The sequence below is a fragment of the Cyprinus carpio genome, chromosome A19, assembly GCF_018340385.1.
Source record: "Cyprinus carpio isolate SPL01 chromosome A19, ASM1834038v1, whole genome shotgun sequence".
In the NCBI taxonomy this organism is placed as follows: Eukaryota; Metazoa; Chordata; class Actinopteri; order Cypriniformes; family Cyprinidae; genus Cyprinus; species Cyprinus carpio.
In genome coordinates this window covers 23,376,432-23,395,566 of record NC_056590.1, presented here as the reverse complement: position 1 = coordinate 23,395,566, position 19,135 = coordinate 23,376,432, and the positions used below count along the sequence as shown (strand labels likewise).

The 19,135-nt window shown below is 37.0% G+C and overlaps 1 protein-coding gene across 2 annotated transcripts in view; it reads left to right on the top strand.

The window, feature by feature from the left end:
• LOC109050531 (exostosin-1b) overlaps window positions 1-19,017 on the top strand; it is a 76,038-nt gene extending 57,021 nt beyond the window's left edge. For both annotated transcript variants that reach the window (XM_042777116.1, XM_042777115.1), the window contains 8 exons: window positions 993-1,112; window positions 3,516-3,648; window positions 5,975-6,093; window positions 9,227-9,322; window positions 12,832-12,921; window positions 14,740-14,900; window positions 15,676-15,847; window positions 15,918-19,017. In XM_042777116.1, coding sequence (XP_042633050.1) covers window positions 993-1,112; window positions 3,516-3,648; window positions 5,975-6,093; window positions 9,227-9,322; window positions 12,832-12,921; window positions 14,740-14,900; window positions 15,676-15,847; window positions 15,918-16,103 — 1,077 coding nt within the window. In that variant the 3' untranslated portion in view covers window positions 16,104-19,017. The remainder of the gene's footprint in view (window positions 1-992; window positions 1,113-3,515; window positions 3,649-5,974; window positions 6,094-9,226; window positions 9,323-12,831; window positions 12,922-14,739; window positions 14,901-15,675; window positions 15,848-15,917) is intronic.
• The last annotated feature ends 118 nt before the right edge of the window (window positions 19,018-19,135 follow it).

Here is a 19,135-nt window from a genome sequence, read left to right as displayed (position 1 = left end):
TGAAATGATTTACCCCAAATCAGTGATTCCCATACTGATGTACATGTATCCCAGGGAGGTTCCAGGATTTCCTTTGTTAAAAGAGAAATCCTTTTATCATTTATTCATACTCATATCATTCCAATGCTGTATGACTTACTTTCTTCAAAATATCTTCATGCGATGAAGACAGAATTTTCAGTTTTGGGTGAACTGTCTCTTGAACAGTGGAAATGCTGGAGCTTCACAGGAATTGTGACTAAATTATTATTATATTAAGGCTGTCAAAAGATTAAAGTATTCACAATTAATCCTGTGTTCTTTAGATTTTTTTTTTCTTCTTCTCTTTGCTTTTAATTCCTTTTTAAAGACAGAAAAAAATGATTTTGGTTCGCTCAGAGGGAATATATCAAAAATTACTTGTTAAGCTTTGATGGTAATTTCATACAAAAACTGCACATTACATTTGTCAAACTCTCCCATCTGGACCAATAAGGTCTTTCTCGGAGAAGGTTTAATTATGATTGTTCCTTGAACTGTATTAATTATAATGATTAATGATATTCAATATGTCTTTAGATTTATGCACATTTGTGTTAATGAAGAGGAATGTTTTGATTGAATTTAGCTCATATCGGCCGATAATATCGGCCGGCCGATATATCGGTCGGGCTCTTGATTTTTGGTCGTGGATCAAGATTCCTGTCAAATGAAGGATGTTGATCCAGTCCTACTTGGCTGGAACTCATTGTTTGCTCTAAAACACAGCTTGAACTGGTTTGGCCGTCTTAGTCTGGTATGATCTAGTTTTAAGATTCAGAATATTCAGGTTATATGGATTTGATTTGTTTAACCAAGCAGTATGAGATGCCACTGAAATGATGTCCACCTCATACACCCATATACCTCCCTTGTTTTCACTTGTTCCATTTGTTCTGTTCATACATAACCTCTCTAGCAGCAGGGCGCTGATTTATCACTCTCTCTCTCTCTCTCTCCCTCTCCCTGTGCAGATCCCGTCCACGGTGCGCTCCATTCATCAGGATAAGATTCTGGCTCTGCGACAGCAAACGCAGTTCTTGTGGGAGGCCTACTTCTCGTCCGTGGAGAAGATTGTGCTCACCACTCTAGAAGTAAGCAATGACTGTTCAGTCATGCCGTCTCCCACCGTCACAAACACACACACACACTAAGACACACACACACACACACACACACACACACACACACACACACGCGCGCTCGATACTCTTTCTCATTTGTGAGATTTGAAAGAGCTGCTCCAGACACACAAGCTGGGTTTAAATATTTTGACAAAGTGTAGAATTATGATGATTTATTAGGGGTTGTGCTAAGTGCGTACACATTCACATGCCTTGTTTAATTCTGTACGTGCCCTTTATCAGTGTCTGGGAAATGATGCATGTCCTTGGTTCAGTGACCTCTTCTTAGAGTTATTAGCTTGACTAGCATTTGGCTAGACACATACAGCGACCCTAAAAGTAATTGGGTGCTTTTGTGCGTTTATTTGGCACTGTTATATATGAAATATATTCTGTCAGAAGTTTTGTTAGTGTAACTACTTCCCCCTGCTTCTTAGATCCACATGCCATTGCGGTCAATGTTTAGCAACTGACAGTGTCATATAATGCATAAGCGTCTACAATCAACAAATCACAACAATTAACCCCAGAAGACTATGAGCTAGTGACAGAGCTGTCAGAGCACCCTCAACCTGTACAGCGTCATTGCAATTACAGCTAGCATCCGAAGAGTTGCTTTCATCCGCTGCCCTCCATTTGGAAGATTGCAGCCATCCTGTTGCGAGATTGAGTCGTCAATCACATGTCTTCAGTCACTAAAAGGGAGGACTTTTAGCTGAGCGAGAGGAACGGCCTTTCATCAGCCGCTCAGATTGGGTTTTTAAGATGACAGGTGGGGTTCTGCAAGGTTGAAAGGCCACTGCTTAATATCTATGCTGGTGTCAAATGGTTATTGACTGCGCCAGGGGGAGCAAAAAGAAAACACAGGGCAAACACTCAGACTTGTGCTTTATATTGGTCACCTCAGATAACATTTTATTATATAATATAATATAATAATATTGTTCAGTTTGGGGTCTGTAAGATTTCATGTTTTTTAAAGGACTGCATTTGTTTCCTAAAATACTTTTAAATCAATATTGTGAAATATTATTACAATTTTAAATAACTGTTTTCTAATTTTAATATATTTTAAAATGTTATTTATTCTTGTGATGGCAAAGCTGAATTTTTCAGCAGTCTTTACTCCGGTCTCCAAATTATTCGAATATGCTGATTTGGTGCTCAAGAAACATTTCTTATTATTATCAGTGTTGAAAACAGTTGTGCCGTTTCATATTTTTGTGGAAAAACATTTTTTCAGGTTCTTGTGATGAATACAAAGTTAAAAAACTGCATTTATTAGAAACATTATAAATATCTTTGCTGTCACAAAAGATTAATTTTTTAATAAATGATCCCAAACTTTTGAACAGTAATGTGTATTACATTATATTATGCCATTTTAATGAAAGTACAATTCTTGAATATGACACAACAAAATATTGGCAATTTAAAACATATATTTGTCAAACTATAACAAACACACACACACACACACACAAAATTTAGTGATTGTTTGGTACTGCTAAATTACACACATTTTAATGTGAAGATTCCTCTGTTTAGTCATTCTTAATCCTAATAACCATTAAATTATTTATTTATACCTATTATATATATATATTATATATATATATATATATATATATATATATATATATATATATATATTTATATTTATATATATATATTCCCCATTCACCTTCACACCCAAACTAATTGTGCAGCTGTGATTCTGTCTATAGAAAATGTCTGTATTTGTGTTTGAAATGTATATTTGTGTGAGGTGGAGGTTGTCTGTGGAATCTCACTATCCTACATCTGATGAATGCACTCCAGATGCTGCTCAGTAAATTCTACAAGACTTTTGTCATTTGTACTATGAAAAAGCCTCCAGGCTAGAATTAAGAAGCTACGATGAAGACACAATCTCAGAGACATCCAGCTTGTGTGAAACCCCATTCCAGTTGCCAGCGATTAGGCTGTCACTAAGCCAAGCCGCTTTCACACCAAGGGGCACAATATAACCCAAAGACGACGATGACAAAAAAGCCTATCAGTCTTTGTCTATTTTTACAGCAGCCATTCATCGCTGAGAGCCTCACTCAAGGCCAGAGAAGCAATTGCCTGTCTTAGCGCTGGGGCATCTGATTGGCAAGATGAGGGTGGTGAAATCGCTGGAGCGTTTGATAATTTGTCTCATAGTTTATAGACCCAGAGCTGCGCCTCAATTTGAAGTTTTATTTTGAAACATTAATTTACCCTTTTACAAAGACTTCTCCAAATGACAACTTCATAGCTCTCATGGCTGGGGAATTTAGCTGGAATTGTTTAGGATTTACACAGGCTGTAATGCAGGCTGTTTATTTGTTTGTTTACCTGTTTGTGTAGATCATACAGGACCGAGTGCTTCAGCAGACCTCCAGGAGCAATCTGATGTGGAACAGTCATCCCGGTGGACTTTTTACACTGCCCCATTACTCATCCTACCTGGGAGACTTCCCTTTCTTCTACGCTGAACTTGGTAATTAGACAATCATCTTTATAGCGCACAGTTTTTCCAAAGTTAAAGACAAAAGCTGTTTCTAAAATTGCTCTTCTTTTCCCTATAGTGCACTATTTGGAGGTTTGCCATTTTTGTAGTGTTGTCCAAATTCTGAGTGAACAACTTTATAGAGATTTCTTAGCAACACTTGAGAATGGGGAACGCATATTCACTATTAATTCAGAGTTTTTTCTCGATAAACTCATAATTTGCTGCTTATTAATAGTTAGTAAGGTAGTTGTTAAGTTTGGGTATGGGATGGATTAAGGGATGTAAAATATGGTCACGCAGAATAAGGCATTAATATTTGTTTTAAAAGCACTAATAAACAGCCAGTATGCTAGTAAAATGCATGCTAATTAGCAGCTAGTTAAAAGTGAGAATTGGTCCTTAAAATAAAGTGTTACTGATTTCTTTTATACTAATAATGCATTCTGATTTGCAGTGTACAAGTGCTGAGTACTTGCTGAAATAATATTTCATAATCTAATAATGAAAATTTTGAGCGTGAAGGAAAAAGAGTTTGTTGCTTCCTTCATTCCAGCAATTTTTATTATCTTCTGCTAATTGTCTTAAATTGTCAGAAATAATTGAAAAAAGTTCAAATGTAACATTTTATTTATTTTGCCATTAATTCCATGAAAAATATCAACTCAAAAGAGAAATGAAAAAACGTGATAATGTAAATTCTTTTTTGAATTGTTATGAGCTAATATGTTATATATATGTGTTATATATTTTTTTAAAATACATCAATTTAACTAAAAATACTGTATATAATTAATTATAATGATACAACTGAAGCTGATTGCATTCATTCTTGTTTTTAATTATTGTCAGAAAATAAATTAAACATAAACAGAATAAAGATTTATTTTCATCATGCCATTCATGAACCCAAACCACAAAGCTGATGATGTTTAGTTACAAATCATGTATAATAAACATTGTCATCCTTATTTTCCAAAGTAAGATACATGTTAGATAAAGTAATATGAAATACAGCAGCAGCATTTACTTCTGATTTCGCTCACTAGTTTCTCTTGATTTACAGTGCATTTATTCTGTATGTAACATTTATAGAGTGATCAAGTGAGTGATTTTTACAGAGCAAAAGTCTTTCTGACTTTAATATTGGTACACCCTTTTCTCCTAAACTTTCAGAAACTAGTCCTGCATGACGTTTTGAGGTTATGTTCAGAAGTTTCTGGAATTAATGAGCTTTCCAAGATATGACAGACATGCATTATGGGACTTTCAGATCCTCTTTCATCTTTTACAGACGTGGGTCTTGTCATAGCCAAGTTTGTGACTAGCCTCATTCAAAACCCAAGTTGCGTTGTCTCTGGTTCTCTCCTTTGTAATCATCTGATTTATTTTTAAACACCCTCTCCTGCCATCTCTTAATTGCAGAGGTGTCTTGATATCTAAAAATTTACCATGCAGCTAAGTGACAACCATTGTACAACGTGATAGATTATCGACCAGCCCTGTGTAATTGGATTGCAAAATCCATATTCTCAATCTAAAGTCGTGCATCGCCACAGTTGCTAATGCAGCCCACGCATGTCTCTATCTTAATCTGCACTGCTTGTCAGGCCAATCAGTATGAAGCTGTTGATTGAGCACCTCTTGTTAGTGGGAAAATGTAAGTGTGGGAAAAAATGTGGTAACCAATAAGAATTATCATCTTGTATCTGTGAAAGAATTATCATATTAGATTGTCCAATTAAACATGGTGAGTTATTTCAAGATGGTGCCAACTGTCTGTTTTATCGTCTTGTGGGCAAAGAGGGCAATAGATGAAAAAAGCGCTGCATCTATTGAGAGATTAAAAACAATGTGCATGATATTAATGCCATTATCATTGATTGTAATTAAATATGAAGTCTATTTAATAACTGTTAAACATGCATTATTTATCTCCCATTAAATCCTGCATTACTCATACAACTAAATCACTGTACTTGAAGTATTTTATGGATATATATATACGGCTTATTATCAAACTCACAGGAGTTCTGTAGAAAGCTTCACATTCAGTAATCTGTATGCATCATTCAATCTGTGTATATTTGGTAAATATTAAATATAAAAATTTTATCAAATATTGCATTTTTTTTATTAGAAATTTTTCCCGTTTTACTAAATTTAAATCCATTCAACAGAATTCCTTAGAATAACCCACCCACCCAAGTACAGTGAACAGGTGCAGCATAGATTTGTTATATAATTTTTGTCTGATTATGGTTCTTTTTGTCTAATTATGGTCCTTTCAAACTTATTCTCTTCTATTTTTTTTTAGGGATCAAGCCGAATCCTAAGTTCACTGCTGTTATCCATGCAGTCACACCCCTGGTGTCTCAGTCTCAGCCTATTCTCAAGCTCCTCGTCTCAGTGGCAAGGTCCCAGTACTGTGCTCAGGTAACATCCATTTCTTTTGATGGCTTATTAATTAATTAAAACAATGGCAAATTATTGCAATATATATCAGTATTTGCTGAAAAAAAAGTACCCAGTTAAGATGACGAAACATGACTTTATTACCTTTAAAAAATTCACTTAATTTAATTCAGTATTTCAATATTTATTACTTTTTTTAATCATTTGCACTATATTAGTGGTTTGCAACCAGTGGGTCTCAGTAAACTTCCAGGGGCTCCGCAGGATGACTTAAAAGTATTTAAATTAATAAATTATTATTATATAATAAAATAGTCAAACTAATCTAAACTGAAATGCTTAAAACGCATAAAAATCTATATCTGTTGTTCTTATGGAAGAACACACAGTTCTTGAAATCTCAAAATGAATCATGGCTAATCAGTTTAGTATATCAACAATTTCAGTTTCTGTTAATAAATAAATATCTGAAATATCTGCAGGAATAGGGCCATACAGATAATGAATATTGTGATGGACAAAAGGGGCGTTTGAGTCAAAAAGGCTGATGACCACTGCGCTAAATTAACATTAAATTGACAGCCCTGCTATAATTCCTATAACGATAAAAAAAAAACATCTGTATCAGAATCAGAGCTGACTGCTGTTTTTGACATGAACTAGTTACTGAGTTAACTTTTTGACTGCTTGAGGCTTCCCATTAGACTGTTTGATATCTGAACTTCAGAAAATGCTGAAATGTATGCAATTTGATCTGATGAGGACACAGCGATGTTGTTTTCCTCTTGAAGATGAGTGGATCTCTCTCAATGTTAAAAGCGATTTGAAGCATCATACTTTCAGTGCATCTGGATGACTCGTCTCTGCCGCCCCCTCGGTTTACACCCCTCTTAAACCTCAGGGACTAAACCAGAGCCCAGCAGCCCATGCGTTTCCATGGCATCCACTGCCTTCTGAAGTGTTTACCAACCTGGGAACCAATACGTATTGATTCCTCTCTAAGGTGCAGGAGAGAGAGGGGCTAGTGGGGGAGGAGAATGAGGAGGAGAGGTGGGGAATTAAATGCAATGTGTCCCCGCTGACTGCGTGAAGCATGTTGCACACACACAAGCTGGTGGTTTTCTCAGACTGTCTCCTCTCTTCTCCGCGGGAGGGCTTGAAAAGACTCGGCTGCTGAACGCTTGGCTTTCGTTTCTCTGGCGGAGCTTGAATTGAGCACGCTCTACTCCAGCTGAAGTGGAGGGATGGGAATAGCACAACACCCTTTAGCTACAATTCATCAGCCGGAGTCTTTGCACAGAGGAATGGAAAGGAAGCAGGGATATAAATAATCAAGGGGAGGTAGAGGAGAATGACGGGTGTCTTTTGAGCTATTTCTGGCAGGCTAGGTAACCAAGTCTGTGGCCCACCGCTGTGAGTTAGTACGCGTGTACCCCCAAAACTAGGGGAAGTGATACTGTCTGCATTTAAAGACATTGCAGAGCATGCCACAACTAATGACAGTTAAAAATAAACATTTAAATAAGGCATATAAAACTACTTAAAGGATCCCTGCATGTCCTTAAAAAGTTTAATCAAAATTAAGGTCATAAAAGCTTAAATATAGTAAATGGTATAACAGAATGCTTTAGCATTGATGGGCCTATCTTTGCCTCGCTCCTCCATGAATGCAGTTTGCATTATCAAAAAAATCCAACCTTCAGGCTTTGTTTTGTTTCTAAGAGTTTAAGTAGTTTAATTATGTCTCTGATGTCTCTTATTATAGATTATAGAATACTTAGAGTTTGAAGAGGCCTCCTGATCCTCCTGCATGTACTATCATTAGACAGTCAAGCTTTCATTTATTGTTCTACTTCATGGTTTGAGAGCTACGTGACTCTGCGATTGGGAGTTAATGAAATGAAAGATGCGGTTAAGTAAAAAGCTTGATGGCAGTTTATATCACCAGCGCATTAAAACAGGATTTTAAAAATCAGTGCATTAATATAGTACTTTTTCATTTTGAACAGCTCTTGTGTTTAATAATGATGCTCATGGAGCCCGCATCATGTCCTGATGCCATTGCCAATGTATTTGTGAACAACAAAAAGTGCACTGAAAACTAAAATATAATAAATAAAATAAAATATTTTTCATGTAATTATTTTCTATTTAAATATTTTATAGAAATACATTTAAAATATTTTCTATTTAAATATTATTATTATTATTGTTATTTCTTTTTTTGTTATAAGGGAAAGTTAATAACATCAGCAAGCCTAGGTCTTTACCCAATTTCACTTTCACGCCTTTATTGCTTTTCTGTAGGCTTATTCAGTGTGCGTGTGTCATGTTTTGATGTCAAGATCAAAGAAATGAGACCAGAGACCTAATCATTTCAGCATTTTAAATTCTCATTTATATGCATTTATTTTTCTTGTGGGTTTTTAAAACTTTCTGATAGTCTATCAATGTTTTGTTGTACATGTATATGTCCCTGAAAAATCCCCCTGAAAGTGTGCAAAGGGTGAGTTGAAATACTCGAGTGCTCTTAATGAGTTATTTAACCCCGCTCTGTGAACTAACTGACTTCTAAATCACAGACACTCTCTGAGAGGAAGGGCCCCTCTTAAAATGTTCCACATGAGACATTTATGAGTGTTAACATAAAACCAGAGCCAGTCACTTCGGCCGGAGGTGTAATCACTCAAAGACACTTGAAAGTGACAAAACAAAATGAATATTAAAAAAAACTCACGGCTATGACAAGCTGTAAATTGAAACTGACATTGCATCTCAAACTTGCGACATTCCAGGCTAATGCTAAAACCAGATAAACAATTACAGAAACTTCACCGAGTGAAAAGCCCTGAGTGAAGTACTGAGATGTTTTAATGTGGCATGTTTGGCATTCACGGCATACGTTTTACTGTCACATGCTCTAAGTGAGGCTTTTTAATGAAGTATGACTGTGTATGAAAGTATGGAATATAGTATATTATGGTTTGTATTATTTAGTTTCTTTGGAAAGAAACAAGCGACTGGCGACTGGATCTGAATTTAGTCTTTCTGCCCCTGAGGCCTCAGTAAAAGAAATGTACTGTATAATTCAAAAGAATGCATAGTTTTGAAAATTGCTTTGTGTTTCTGATCTCTCTTTCCTTCTGTTTCTCAGATTATTGTATTGTGGAATTGTGACAAGCCTTTACCTGCCAAGCATCGATGGCCGGCCACCTCCGTGCCAATTATTGTAATTGAAGGAGAGAACAAGGTGAGATATGGTTTCTTTGAGATTTCAATAAGGTTTCCCAAGTTGTTTCCACTTTTTTGGCAAATGACATTATGATAGTATTAGATGTCTAAAATTCTAAAAATAAAGGCATGGAACTTTGTGAATGCTGGTTTTTATGTATACACTCCTGTTCCAAAGTTTGGAGTCAGTTAAATTTTAAAAAAAATAAATTAATACTTTTATTCATCAACGCACCTTAAATTGATTAAAAGTAACAGTAAAGACTTCTATAATGTTGCAAAAAATCTATTTCTAATAAATGCTGTTCTTGTGAACTTTTGTGAAGAATTATATAAAATGTGTCTCAGTTTCCCCAAAATATTATGCATTACAACTTTTTTCATTTACATTTAGTCATTTAACAGACGCTTTTATCCAGAGCGACTTACGAATGAGGACAATAGAAGCAATTAAAACCCACAGAAGGGCAATAATATGTAAGCACTGTGACAAGTCTCAGTAAGCCTAATGCAGTACACATAGCAAGGTTTATTTTATAATAAATATTAAGAAAACAAGAAGATAGAATAGAAAAAGAATAGAGAATGCTAGTGTTAGAGGCTTTTTCTTTAAAGAAAACTAGTAAGAATAGAAATAGAATAGAGAGTGCAAATGTTAGAGGGTCGAGGGTCCCTCCAGGAGGGAACAGTTAATGTAAAAGTCAGTGAAAGTGATTTCAGCATTGATATTAATAAGAAATGTTCCTGAGTATCAAATCAGCATAGAATTATTTCTGAAGGATCATGGGTAACACTTAAGTATAGGGACCAGTTCTCACTTTTAACTAGTTGCTTATTAGCATGCCTATTATTAACATATTGGCTGTTTTTACTTTTTTTCTACTTTATCCCTAATCTTACCCCATACCTAAACTTAACAACTACCTTACTAACTATTAATAAGCAACAAATTAGGAGTTTGAGGCAAATGTAGTTATTAATTGTTTGTTAATGGCGAGAATGAGACCTTAAAATAAAGCGTTACCGGATCATATGACACTGAAGACTGGAGTAATGGCTGCTGAAAATTACATTTTAAAATAGAAAAATTGTGATTTTTAATTTTACTAGTGTTTGACAGTATTACTGTATCTTTGATCAAATAAATGCAGCCTTGGTGAGCATAAGAAAACTCTTTCTTGAAAAAATGGTAGTGTATATGTAAGTGAATGAAAGTTATTGCCCTGGTAAAGTATTTTTTCACAAAATTGTGACTATATTTATATGTATTGCAGTAAAATATTGGTGACACATAACACAGCATCCTGTACTTTCGTACATTAGTTGCTCATAGGGTTTGTGTGGATGTTTCTGGTGTAGGCTAAAGCTGTGGAACAGAGAGGGACTGTGAGTGTGAGTGTTGCTTCCCAGTGTTTGGAGCGGAGAGGGATTAGTTTTCCTCTGGCTGAGGGAAGAGAGCAGTGAAGTAGTGCCAGTCAGCCTGTGGTTTGTACGGCTTGTGGCTGTCTTGTTTACAGAGTAGTGTGTGTGTGTGTGTGTGTTCCCACCCAGACTAGCTGATGAGGAGACAGCTCTTTTAAGCCATGAATGACAGCCTGGTCCCATGCCACACTGAAGTGTTGCTTTGGACATTTTCCTTATTAAACACTCCCATTTCTACAGTATATGAGAACCTACAGAGAATACCTTGCCTTTCAGACTCACTTCCTGTGGTACAGCTGTGCTGCACTGGATTTCATTAAGGACTGCATGATAAAACATTAACTACTTCTTGTTGATTGTTTTTTTTTTTTTTTTGGAGTGTTATTTTAAGGGGAATTATATAAGGCTGGACTTGATTTTAGCCACTGGGATTTGTTTGGAAAGTTAAAAAGAATTCTGTGTAATTTTGTGAACCTTTCCATGCAAGCTGACTTACGTCAATAGAAAAGTTTGAAAAGGCAGATAATATTTTAATAAAAGATACATTTTTTATTCTTTTAAAATGTTTTTCTTTCTTTTTTTTATTAAGAATAACAAGCATGCAAAAACATGCACTGTGTGATATGATTGTAAATAAGGGCCTTTTTTTCTTCTTTTTTTTTAAAGAAGTGATGCACCCGAAGGCATTTTTTACAGAGACCAAAATTAAAGGTGCTGTATGTAAGATTTTGACTTCACTTAAGCATAAGAATACCATAATATGTTTGCAGATATTAAAGAAACATGCCAAGTTTACATACTTGTTTATCTAAAAAACAATGCTACAGTCAGTTATTCTCCTTTGAAAATGTGCGTTCCGGGCCGGAATGTCGGTCTTTGTTTTGGTTTGTTAAACCCTGGCACTGCCAGTTTACCCAATTGTATTTCGGCACCCCTGGTTGCCAGTTGGCAGAAAACACAGTGTATTTTATCTCATTCATCGTCAAGTGCACTTGTTCCTGTTGGTGTCGTCAATCTGGCAACCTGTGTGTGCATCAAGTCTGAGGAGGAGGGGCCGGCTAAAAAAAACCCTCTCCAATATTTTGAATTTGGACTGCAATACCTAGTTCAACCACTGGGTTCAATCCTACATACAGCACCTTTAATATTTTCATTTAGCAAGAAACCTAAACCAAAAAATAAAATAAAAATTGTTCATTAAATCTGGGTAATTGAACCCTGCCGTTCACAGTGTTGTTTTCTTATGTGAAAAATTAAACAAGTTAAAGTTCTTCTACATTCAGCCAAGCTTATCAATGTTTTGTGCATTAAACTGAACACTGACACAGTCAAAACACAAATATTTTCGGTTTCAAACTTCTTAGTTGTAATATATTAGTGGCGGAAAATGATCATGAAATCTACTTGAAACATGACTCAACTCAGTTTTCAAACTTGATTCTGAGGTACGGCACTATGGTGTCTGTGGATTTGAAGGAGAGAGATGTGAGACTTCCAGCGTTAGATTTAATCCTGACTTCACAGAGCCATCACTCACCTGCATCACTCATCTTTCACCCTCATATTGTGGCAGTGGCTTTCTAGAAGTGCAGATTGTATGTGGAGTGTTCCCTGCGGGCACTGCTGGCAGACAGCTTGTGGGACTGAGGGGGGATTTACAATGGGAAGCACATGTGTATTATTTCCTGTTTAGTTGTGCTTTTAGACACCGTCTTCTTTTGGTGTATTTATGACTCAGTTTGTCACTTCCTGACACTGTTTTGACGTTTAGTGCTATTGAGGCTTGATTTGTCCATATGTGTTTTGACAAAAGTTCAATGAAATGTTTGCATGTGGCTGTGCTGTGCTGTGCATGTGGAGTTTGCTCCATGTTTCTGAAGCACTGTGAGGGGATGTGTGTGGGTGGCCTGTTGTTGAATGCGTCTGTGACAGGAATTCAATGTGTGTCCCGTTTTGTACATTTCCGCATCAACCACACATGCTCAATAATAACCAAATATTTGGAGTTTAATCCAAACAAAGAAAAATATGAAGAGAGGCATACAAGCTTTCTATCTGAAGTCTTAAGACAAAATCTGACCGTACATATTTATTTTCTCTCTGTAGGTCATGAGCAGTCGGTTTCAGCCCTATGACAGTATCATCAGCGATGCAGTGTTAAGTCTGGATGAGGACACTGTGTTGTCAACCACTGAGGTATGGACTGTAATTCTCCTGCTCCGTCTCTGACTCACACATCAGCAGCATCATCTCTGTTAGCCTGCAGAAGACGCCGCTTCCTCCTAGAAAGTTTCTTTTTTCATTTTCTATCACGATTCATGGCTGTAAATGTCATCTTTAGTTTTTGCTGTTTTCTGGGGTCTTGGACAGGAGTTCAGAGACGTTTTTATTTTAGCTTTGTCAAAGTTAATGTGTGCGATTTGATGACACATTTAATGCAGTTATAGTTATTAATGATGTTAATTTAAAAAGATTTGATTTGGAACCATCAAAGCTGATTGAAATGTCATCTGTAAACGTTTGCTTTTTGTTTTAGATTAAAACTGATCAGTCCCTTTTTATTGGAAAAGTTTTATCATTTTTTTTTCTCATTATTAATTAAACAAACCAAGATGGTCCATTAAACAAAATTAATTTATTTGAATCATTTACATTTAATTAACGTAGTTAACATCAAAACTCAACAAGTATAATGACATTCATGAGTAAAACACCATTTATAGAAACGTGAACATCAGTGACAGACATATTTACAAAGATTAAATCCATAAAGTAGTACTAATTTTATTTATTATTGAATTATTACAGATCTCATTCTTTGAGGCACACTTATGATGTTATTCAAGTGGTCTTCCACCAAAAACTTTCATCTGTCTGATCCTTTCAGAGTATTCTGGCTACTGTAAAAAAAAAAATAATAATAATAATAATATATATATATGTGTATATATATTGCAGTCATAACAGAGGTCATTTACATATACGTAGAGTAGCCAGAATACCCTGAAAGGATCAGGCAGATGAAAAAGTTTTTGGTGGAAGACAACGTGCATAACATCATAAGTGTGCCTCAGGGAACGAGACCGCTCCTTTCCTGGCCCTATATTAAAAATAGCATCCATTGCAGCTAACAATAGGGCAGATGTCGGATCTATAACCCTGTAGCTCCTTAAAGTGAAAGACGCCTTATCGTTTGAGCAGGGTTGTGATCGCTCCCTCCTCAGCCGTTCTCAGATTAAACCCCCAACCTTACAGCTGGCAGTGCAGATTTGGCAACCACCGTGCTTCCGCCACCCATAATCAGCTCTGCATGGTCTCTTCAGCCCTCGGTTCTTCCCTCTCTCAGCTTCTTTCTGTCCCCTGCATTATGCAGTGTACGCCAGTGAGAAATGGCCATCCCTTATCAGAGGCAGCAGTCAGTGAGAACCCACACAGCTGAAGTCAACCTCCTAGACCTGTCTTCCCTCCTGTGCCTTGTTTTTTTTTTTCTTCCTGAAATGGATATCTTTAATGATGTGTTATCTTGACCACACTGCAGGGAAACTCCAATTACTCTTTCTTTCTTGAACTCCCCCTCCCATAATAACCCATCTGTGTAGCTGGAGACTTTGGCATTATATGTGAGGCGGATGTACTGCCGGTGGGGTTACGCCAGGGTTTCAGTGTATATAGTTAGTCTGTGTTTGTGTGTGTGTGTGTGTGTGTGTGTGTGTCTGTATGTGTGTGGTTCCATTCACTGCTGACTTGGATCCAGCTGAGGCTCCGCCGCTGACACTTTTGATGTGTTTCAGTAATTATTTGTTTAAATGCTTTGATCTTCGAAAAAGGAGGGCATCTTCTCAGCCTGCAGCTTTGAAAGCGTGTTTGTGTATGTGTGTATCTTTGTGTCTGGATGTTGTCATGAGAGAGCCTTCATGCCACCATCCTCGATTCTTTATTCCTTCTTTTTAAGTCTTTATACCGACCGCTGGTTTGGCGAGCAGCTTCTAACTTGAGCTCAACGTTGCCTTGCAGGTGGACTTTGCCTTCACAGTGTGGCAGAGTTTTCCTGAGAGAATTGTGGGATATCCTGCCCGCAGTCATTTCTGGGACAATAATAAGGAGCGCTGGGGTTACACCTCCAAATGGACCAATGACTATTCCATGGTTCTCACCGGAGCTGCCATTTACCACAGGTACTGCATCTGGAAACAGCTGCTTCACAGAAAGATCATGTGACTGTATATGATAGATCATTTGATAGGTCGAGTAAACACTTAATGAAATTCATTCAATTATTCATACTAAATGTTAGATAATAATCTGGTTATGTCCAAAATTAAAAGCAGTAACATCACAAATTTACATAATTCTAGAAAACCTTTAAAATGTAGGTTACCATTGCGATAAGTAGACCAGGCGATATTTTGTAAATATGATATATATATTGATTATATTAATCCCCAGATTAAATAGAATCATGCTAAACAGGAAGTAGTCCAAATATAAGGATCTGTTTCTATCATGGTAACACCACAGACATGATTTTTCTTAAAATCTCAAAAAAGTATTTCTGTAAAATTATTTTCTTGGCAATATAATTATTTTAGTATGTAATTGTATTTAATTTAACATGCATAATATTTATTTTAAATAAATATTTTCAGATTATTATTTTTGTAAAGTTGATGGGCACCACCTGCCACCACAAATGTAGAATTGTTCAGTTGTGTCAGAAAAACATGTGCAGTTTCCGTAGTAATCTAGAAACTTGCAGCAAGGACACATTTATAGGACAAGCAGGCATTAAATATATATTTAAGGAAAATTGTATTGAAAAAAGAACCTGTTGATTAAAAGGCTGATCAATATCTCTTATCCAGTCCAACACTGAGCGTTTGAATTTATGATTTGGTTGTCTCAACCTGTCCTTGACAATGTCCATGCCCTCCATTCTGTCCTTTTCTACAGATATTACCACTTCCTGTATTCCCACTTCCTGCCAAGTAGCCTGAAGAGCATGGTGGACCAGCTGGCCAACTGTGAGGACATCCTCATGAACTTCCTAGTGTCTGCTGTCACCAAGCTGCCGCCCATCAAGGTCACACAAAAAAAGCAGTACAAGGAGACCATGATGGGTCAGGTAAGTGTAGATAATTAAACCTACACGAGCTTGAGCAAACCATCTAACATTGTACATCTGTTCCTCTTAGTCATCTCGAGCCTCGCGTTGGGCGGACCCGGACCACTTCGCCCAGCGTCAGACCTGCATGAACAAGTTCGCCAGCTGGTTTGGTGGCATGCCACTGGTCCACTCCCAAATGAGACTGGACCCTGTTCTGTTTAAGGACCAGGTCTCCATCCTCCGTAAGAAATACAGGGAGATCGAGCGGCTCTGACCAGACTGGCGCCCCTTGACGGACATTCAACAGGGGGCCGCAGTAGACTCACCAGAGCAGAGGAGGACCATAGTGGGTTCAGTTTTCCCTTCAGCACACAAGCAAAGGACAAAGACAGCAGGATGTGATGGCCTCTGTGGACCTTCAGACACACGTGACACACTTTTAACTCTTCGGAAGATTTAGTTTTGTTTCAAGGTTGGTAACAAATGCCACAGAAAAACTCATCTTTCCCAGCACATGAGCGAGCTGTTGGACGACAGGAGGGACGCGTCATCGTGTTAGCACTTCTTCATCCCGCCACATCTAGATCCATCCATCCATCCTCCTGCCTCGGATGTCAGCATCACTTTTTCTGAATCAGTTCTTTCTAAGGTCTTGAGCCATGATTGTGTACAATTGAGCCCATGGTTTAATTTCCAAGTTTGAGGTGTTAAGGTTTTTTTTCCTTTTCAAAAGGCTTCATAATCATTTTGTTTCAGTGGAAGTGATTCAAGGCTATAATGTAAACAGTGCAGGTGAAAAGATGCAGAAATATTGCAGCGTGCAAAAAAGGGCCATAACATTACATTTGAAACGGTGGTCCCTCTTATTAGTGGTATAAAAACCATTTAAAAACCCTGCAGTATTTTATTTCTTATTTTCAAAAATGGTGCCAAGACTAATGAGTTGCCTTACGTAGCTTGTCAAACCCTCCCTACCTAATTAATTCATGCAAATCCACCTTAAAGTGTAAAAAAAAAATTCATTAGAAATCCCTAAATCCTCATGTTATCAAACAGCCCGACTTGGAGAAAAAAAAAACGTTTGTCATAGGCAAGAGAAGAATTAGCATGGAAACAAAGGCAGAGCTTACAGTGCAGTAACACCATCTGTTTAGGTGAGAAAGCTTTCGTAGACATCAGCGCATGACAGGTTGCATCGTAAGGACTTATGGCTGTAATTTAAGTGAGACGTCTCTCACCTCCTCTATCTTCCCTGTCCCTGTGAAAAATGAGCTGTCCGTCAAAGTTCAATGAACACTGCCTCAATTCTCCCCTTCGGCCTCCTATTTTAAATGCGACTCCTTCGCATATAAAACTCACTCAGCCACAAATGGACACCTGGCAAATTTATGTACCCTAGAAAGTGGCAAGTATGCTTCTATTACATCAAAATGAACATCCATTCTTGTTGATTTCATATCAAGGGAACGGCTCTCAAGACTTTGGGCCCCTGCAGTGTTTCACTGTTTTCCAGAATTGGAGTGGAGCATGTTGTTAGCCTCTGCTCACAGGTACTTGAATGTCTGATGACTTGAAGGAGTGCCGTGCTTTAGTGGCCTTTTGTGAAGGTGACTGGACTTAAAATGTGCCAGCTGTGAGCCAAAGCCTTTTTTTTTTTTTCATGTTTTCTTCACATAATGCATCAGAATTCGGTAGATGCGGTGACATTTACATTTATGAATTTAGCAGAAATTTAAATGCATACCTGACACTGAATGTTTTTTAGGAACCCAAGTTGCAGACTACAATTGTATTTTAATAAGCTATTTGACATTGAATCATGAGTTAAAGGCCTGAGAAATTAGCAGTAATGCTACTGTGATTCATCTGACGTTACCCGAATGAACTGAAAATCTTTATAATGGCCTGAATAAAATTGTAAAATGTCCATCTCGACATTTAACGTTAAGGTGCTTGCTTGAATCTTGTTATACAAGTGTGAATTAATTTCAAGTCCCTGAAAGCTTCTACTATAATTGCCCTCTTAACAGTTGCATAAAATGATCATTAGTAATTATGTCTTTGTCATCCTTTTCTGTCTTTTTTAACAAACGGCACACATCTGGTTAAGTTTCAAGTTCAGCAAATCATCTAATTTAAAAAAATTTTCCATAGCATTTATACCTGTGGTTGTCATTGCTGTCATATCACACATTTAACGTCTGGCCTCGCACAATGTCATCGGCCAATTATGTACACTTCAAAATATAATGTACATAATCCTTGTTCATACAGCTTGAGCTACACAATTATATATAGGATGATGCATCCAAGATGATTTTGATGGGTAGATGTGTGCATCAGATATCTGTTTTGATTAATATGTGCATCACATTCCGTCATGATGCCCTTGCCAACACTGTCATCAGGGCTCGTGATATGCCCAGCATCGTCCAGATCTGCCCAAGGCCCTCGTCAGTGCAGACGACGCACTGATAGGTGTTTGCATCGATGCCAGTGTTATTTTAATTATCCAGCTTAACGTGACAAAGCCATTCATTTGAAATTGGCCTGTTGAATGCTGCTGCTATCACTACACACACTTGCAAGATCACCAAAGAATCTTGGCAAACATAAACTCATGCAATTGTAATATGTTATCGTTAGCAAACTGATTCTTTCATTGTTTCTGTACTTTTTAATTCTGTCGAGATCATCCTGTCTCAAGGCTAACTGGTAAAATTAGCATCTGATTTATCTTACATTATGTTCTGTGATTAGCAATAAGCAATATGAAGTCATGCTCAGAAACATCACTGATCTCTCCCTGATTGTGCCTTTTGATTCAACTGAGTTGAGTTTGTGACCCCCGCTGTCACTTAGGACAGAAGCGGCAAAATCTTTCAAATAAAGTTGCATCATCTGCAGACACTAAAGTTTCACAGCATCTGTTAAACACTCAACTGTATTTCTCACGTTAGGCTGTTAACCAGACTTGCATGACCACTTTAGACTATTTATGAGTAAATGCCAATCTCTTTTGGGTTATTTTTGTTCAAAGCTGTTTTGTTTTGCTCCCTCCTGTCCTGACTCTTCATCCCAGTAATTAACAGATGACTTTTTATAGAGGAAATAAAGAAATTGCAAAATGCCAATTTTGTATGAATGATTTATAATAAAAATGAATAAAGTCATATTTGATGCTATAATGACATGACTTGCATGTTTTTTTTTTCCTATTACAGTTTACAGATAAGGGATTATAAATAATGTAGAGTATACTGTACTGTACATGCTGGAATTTAGCACTATTGATTGTGCAGTTAC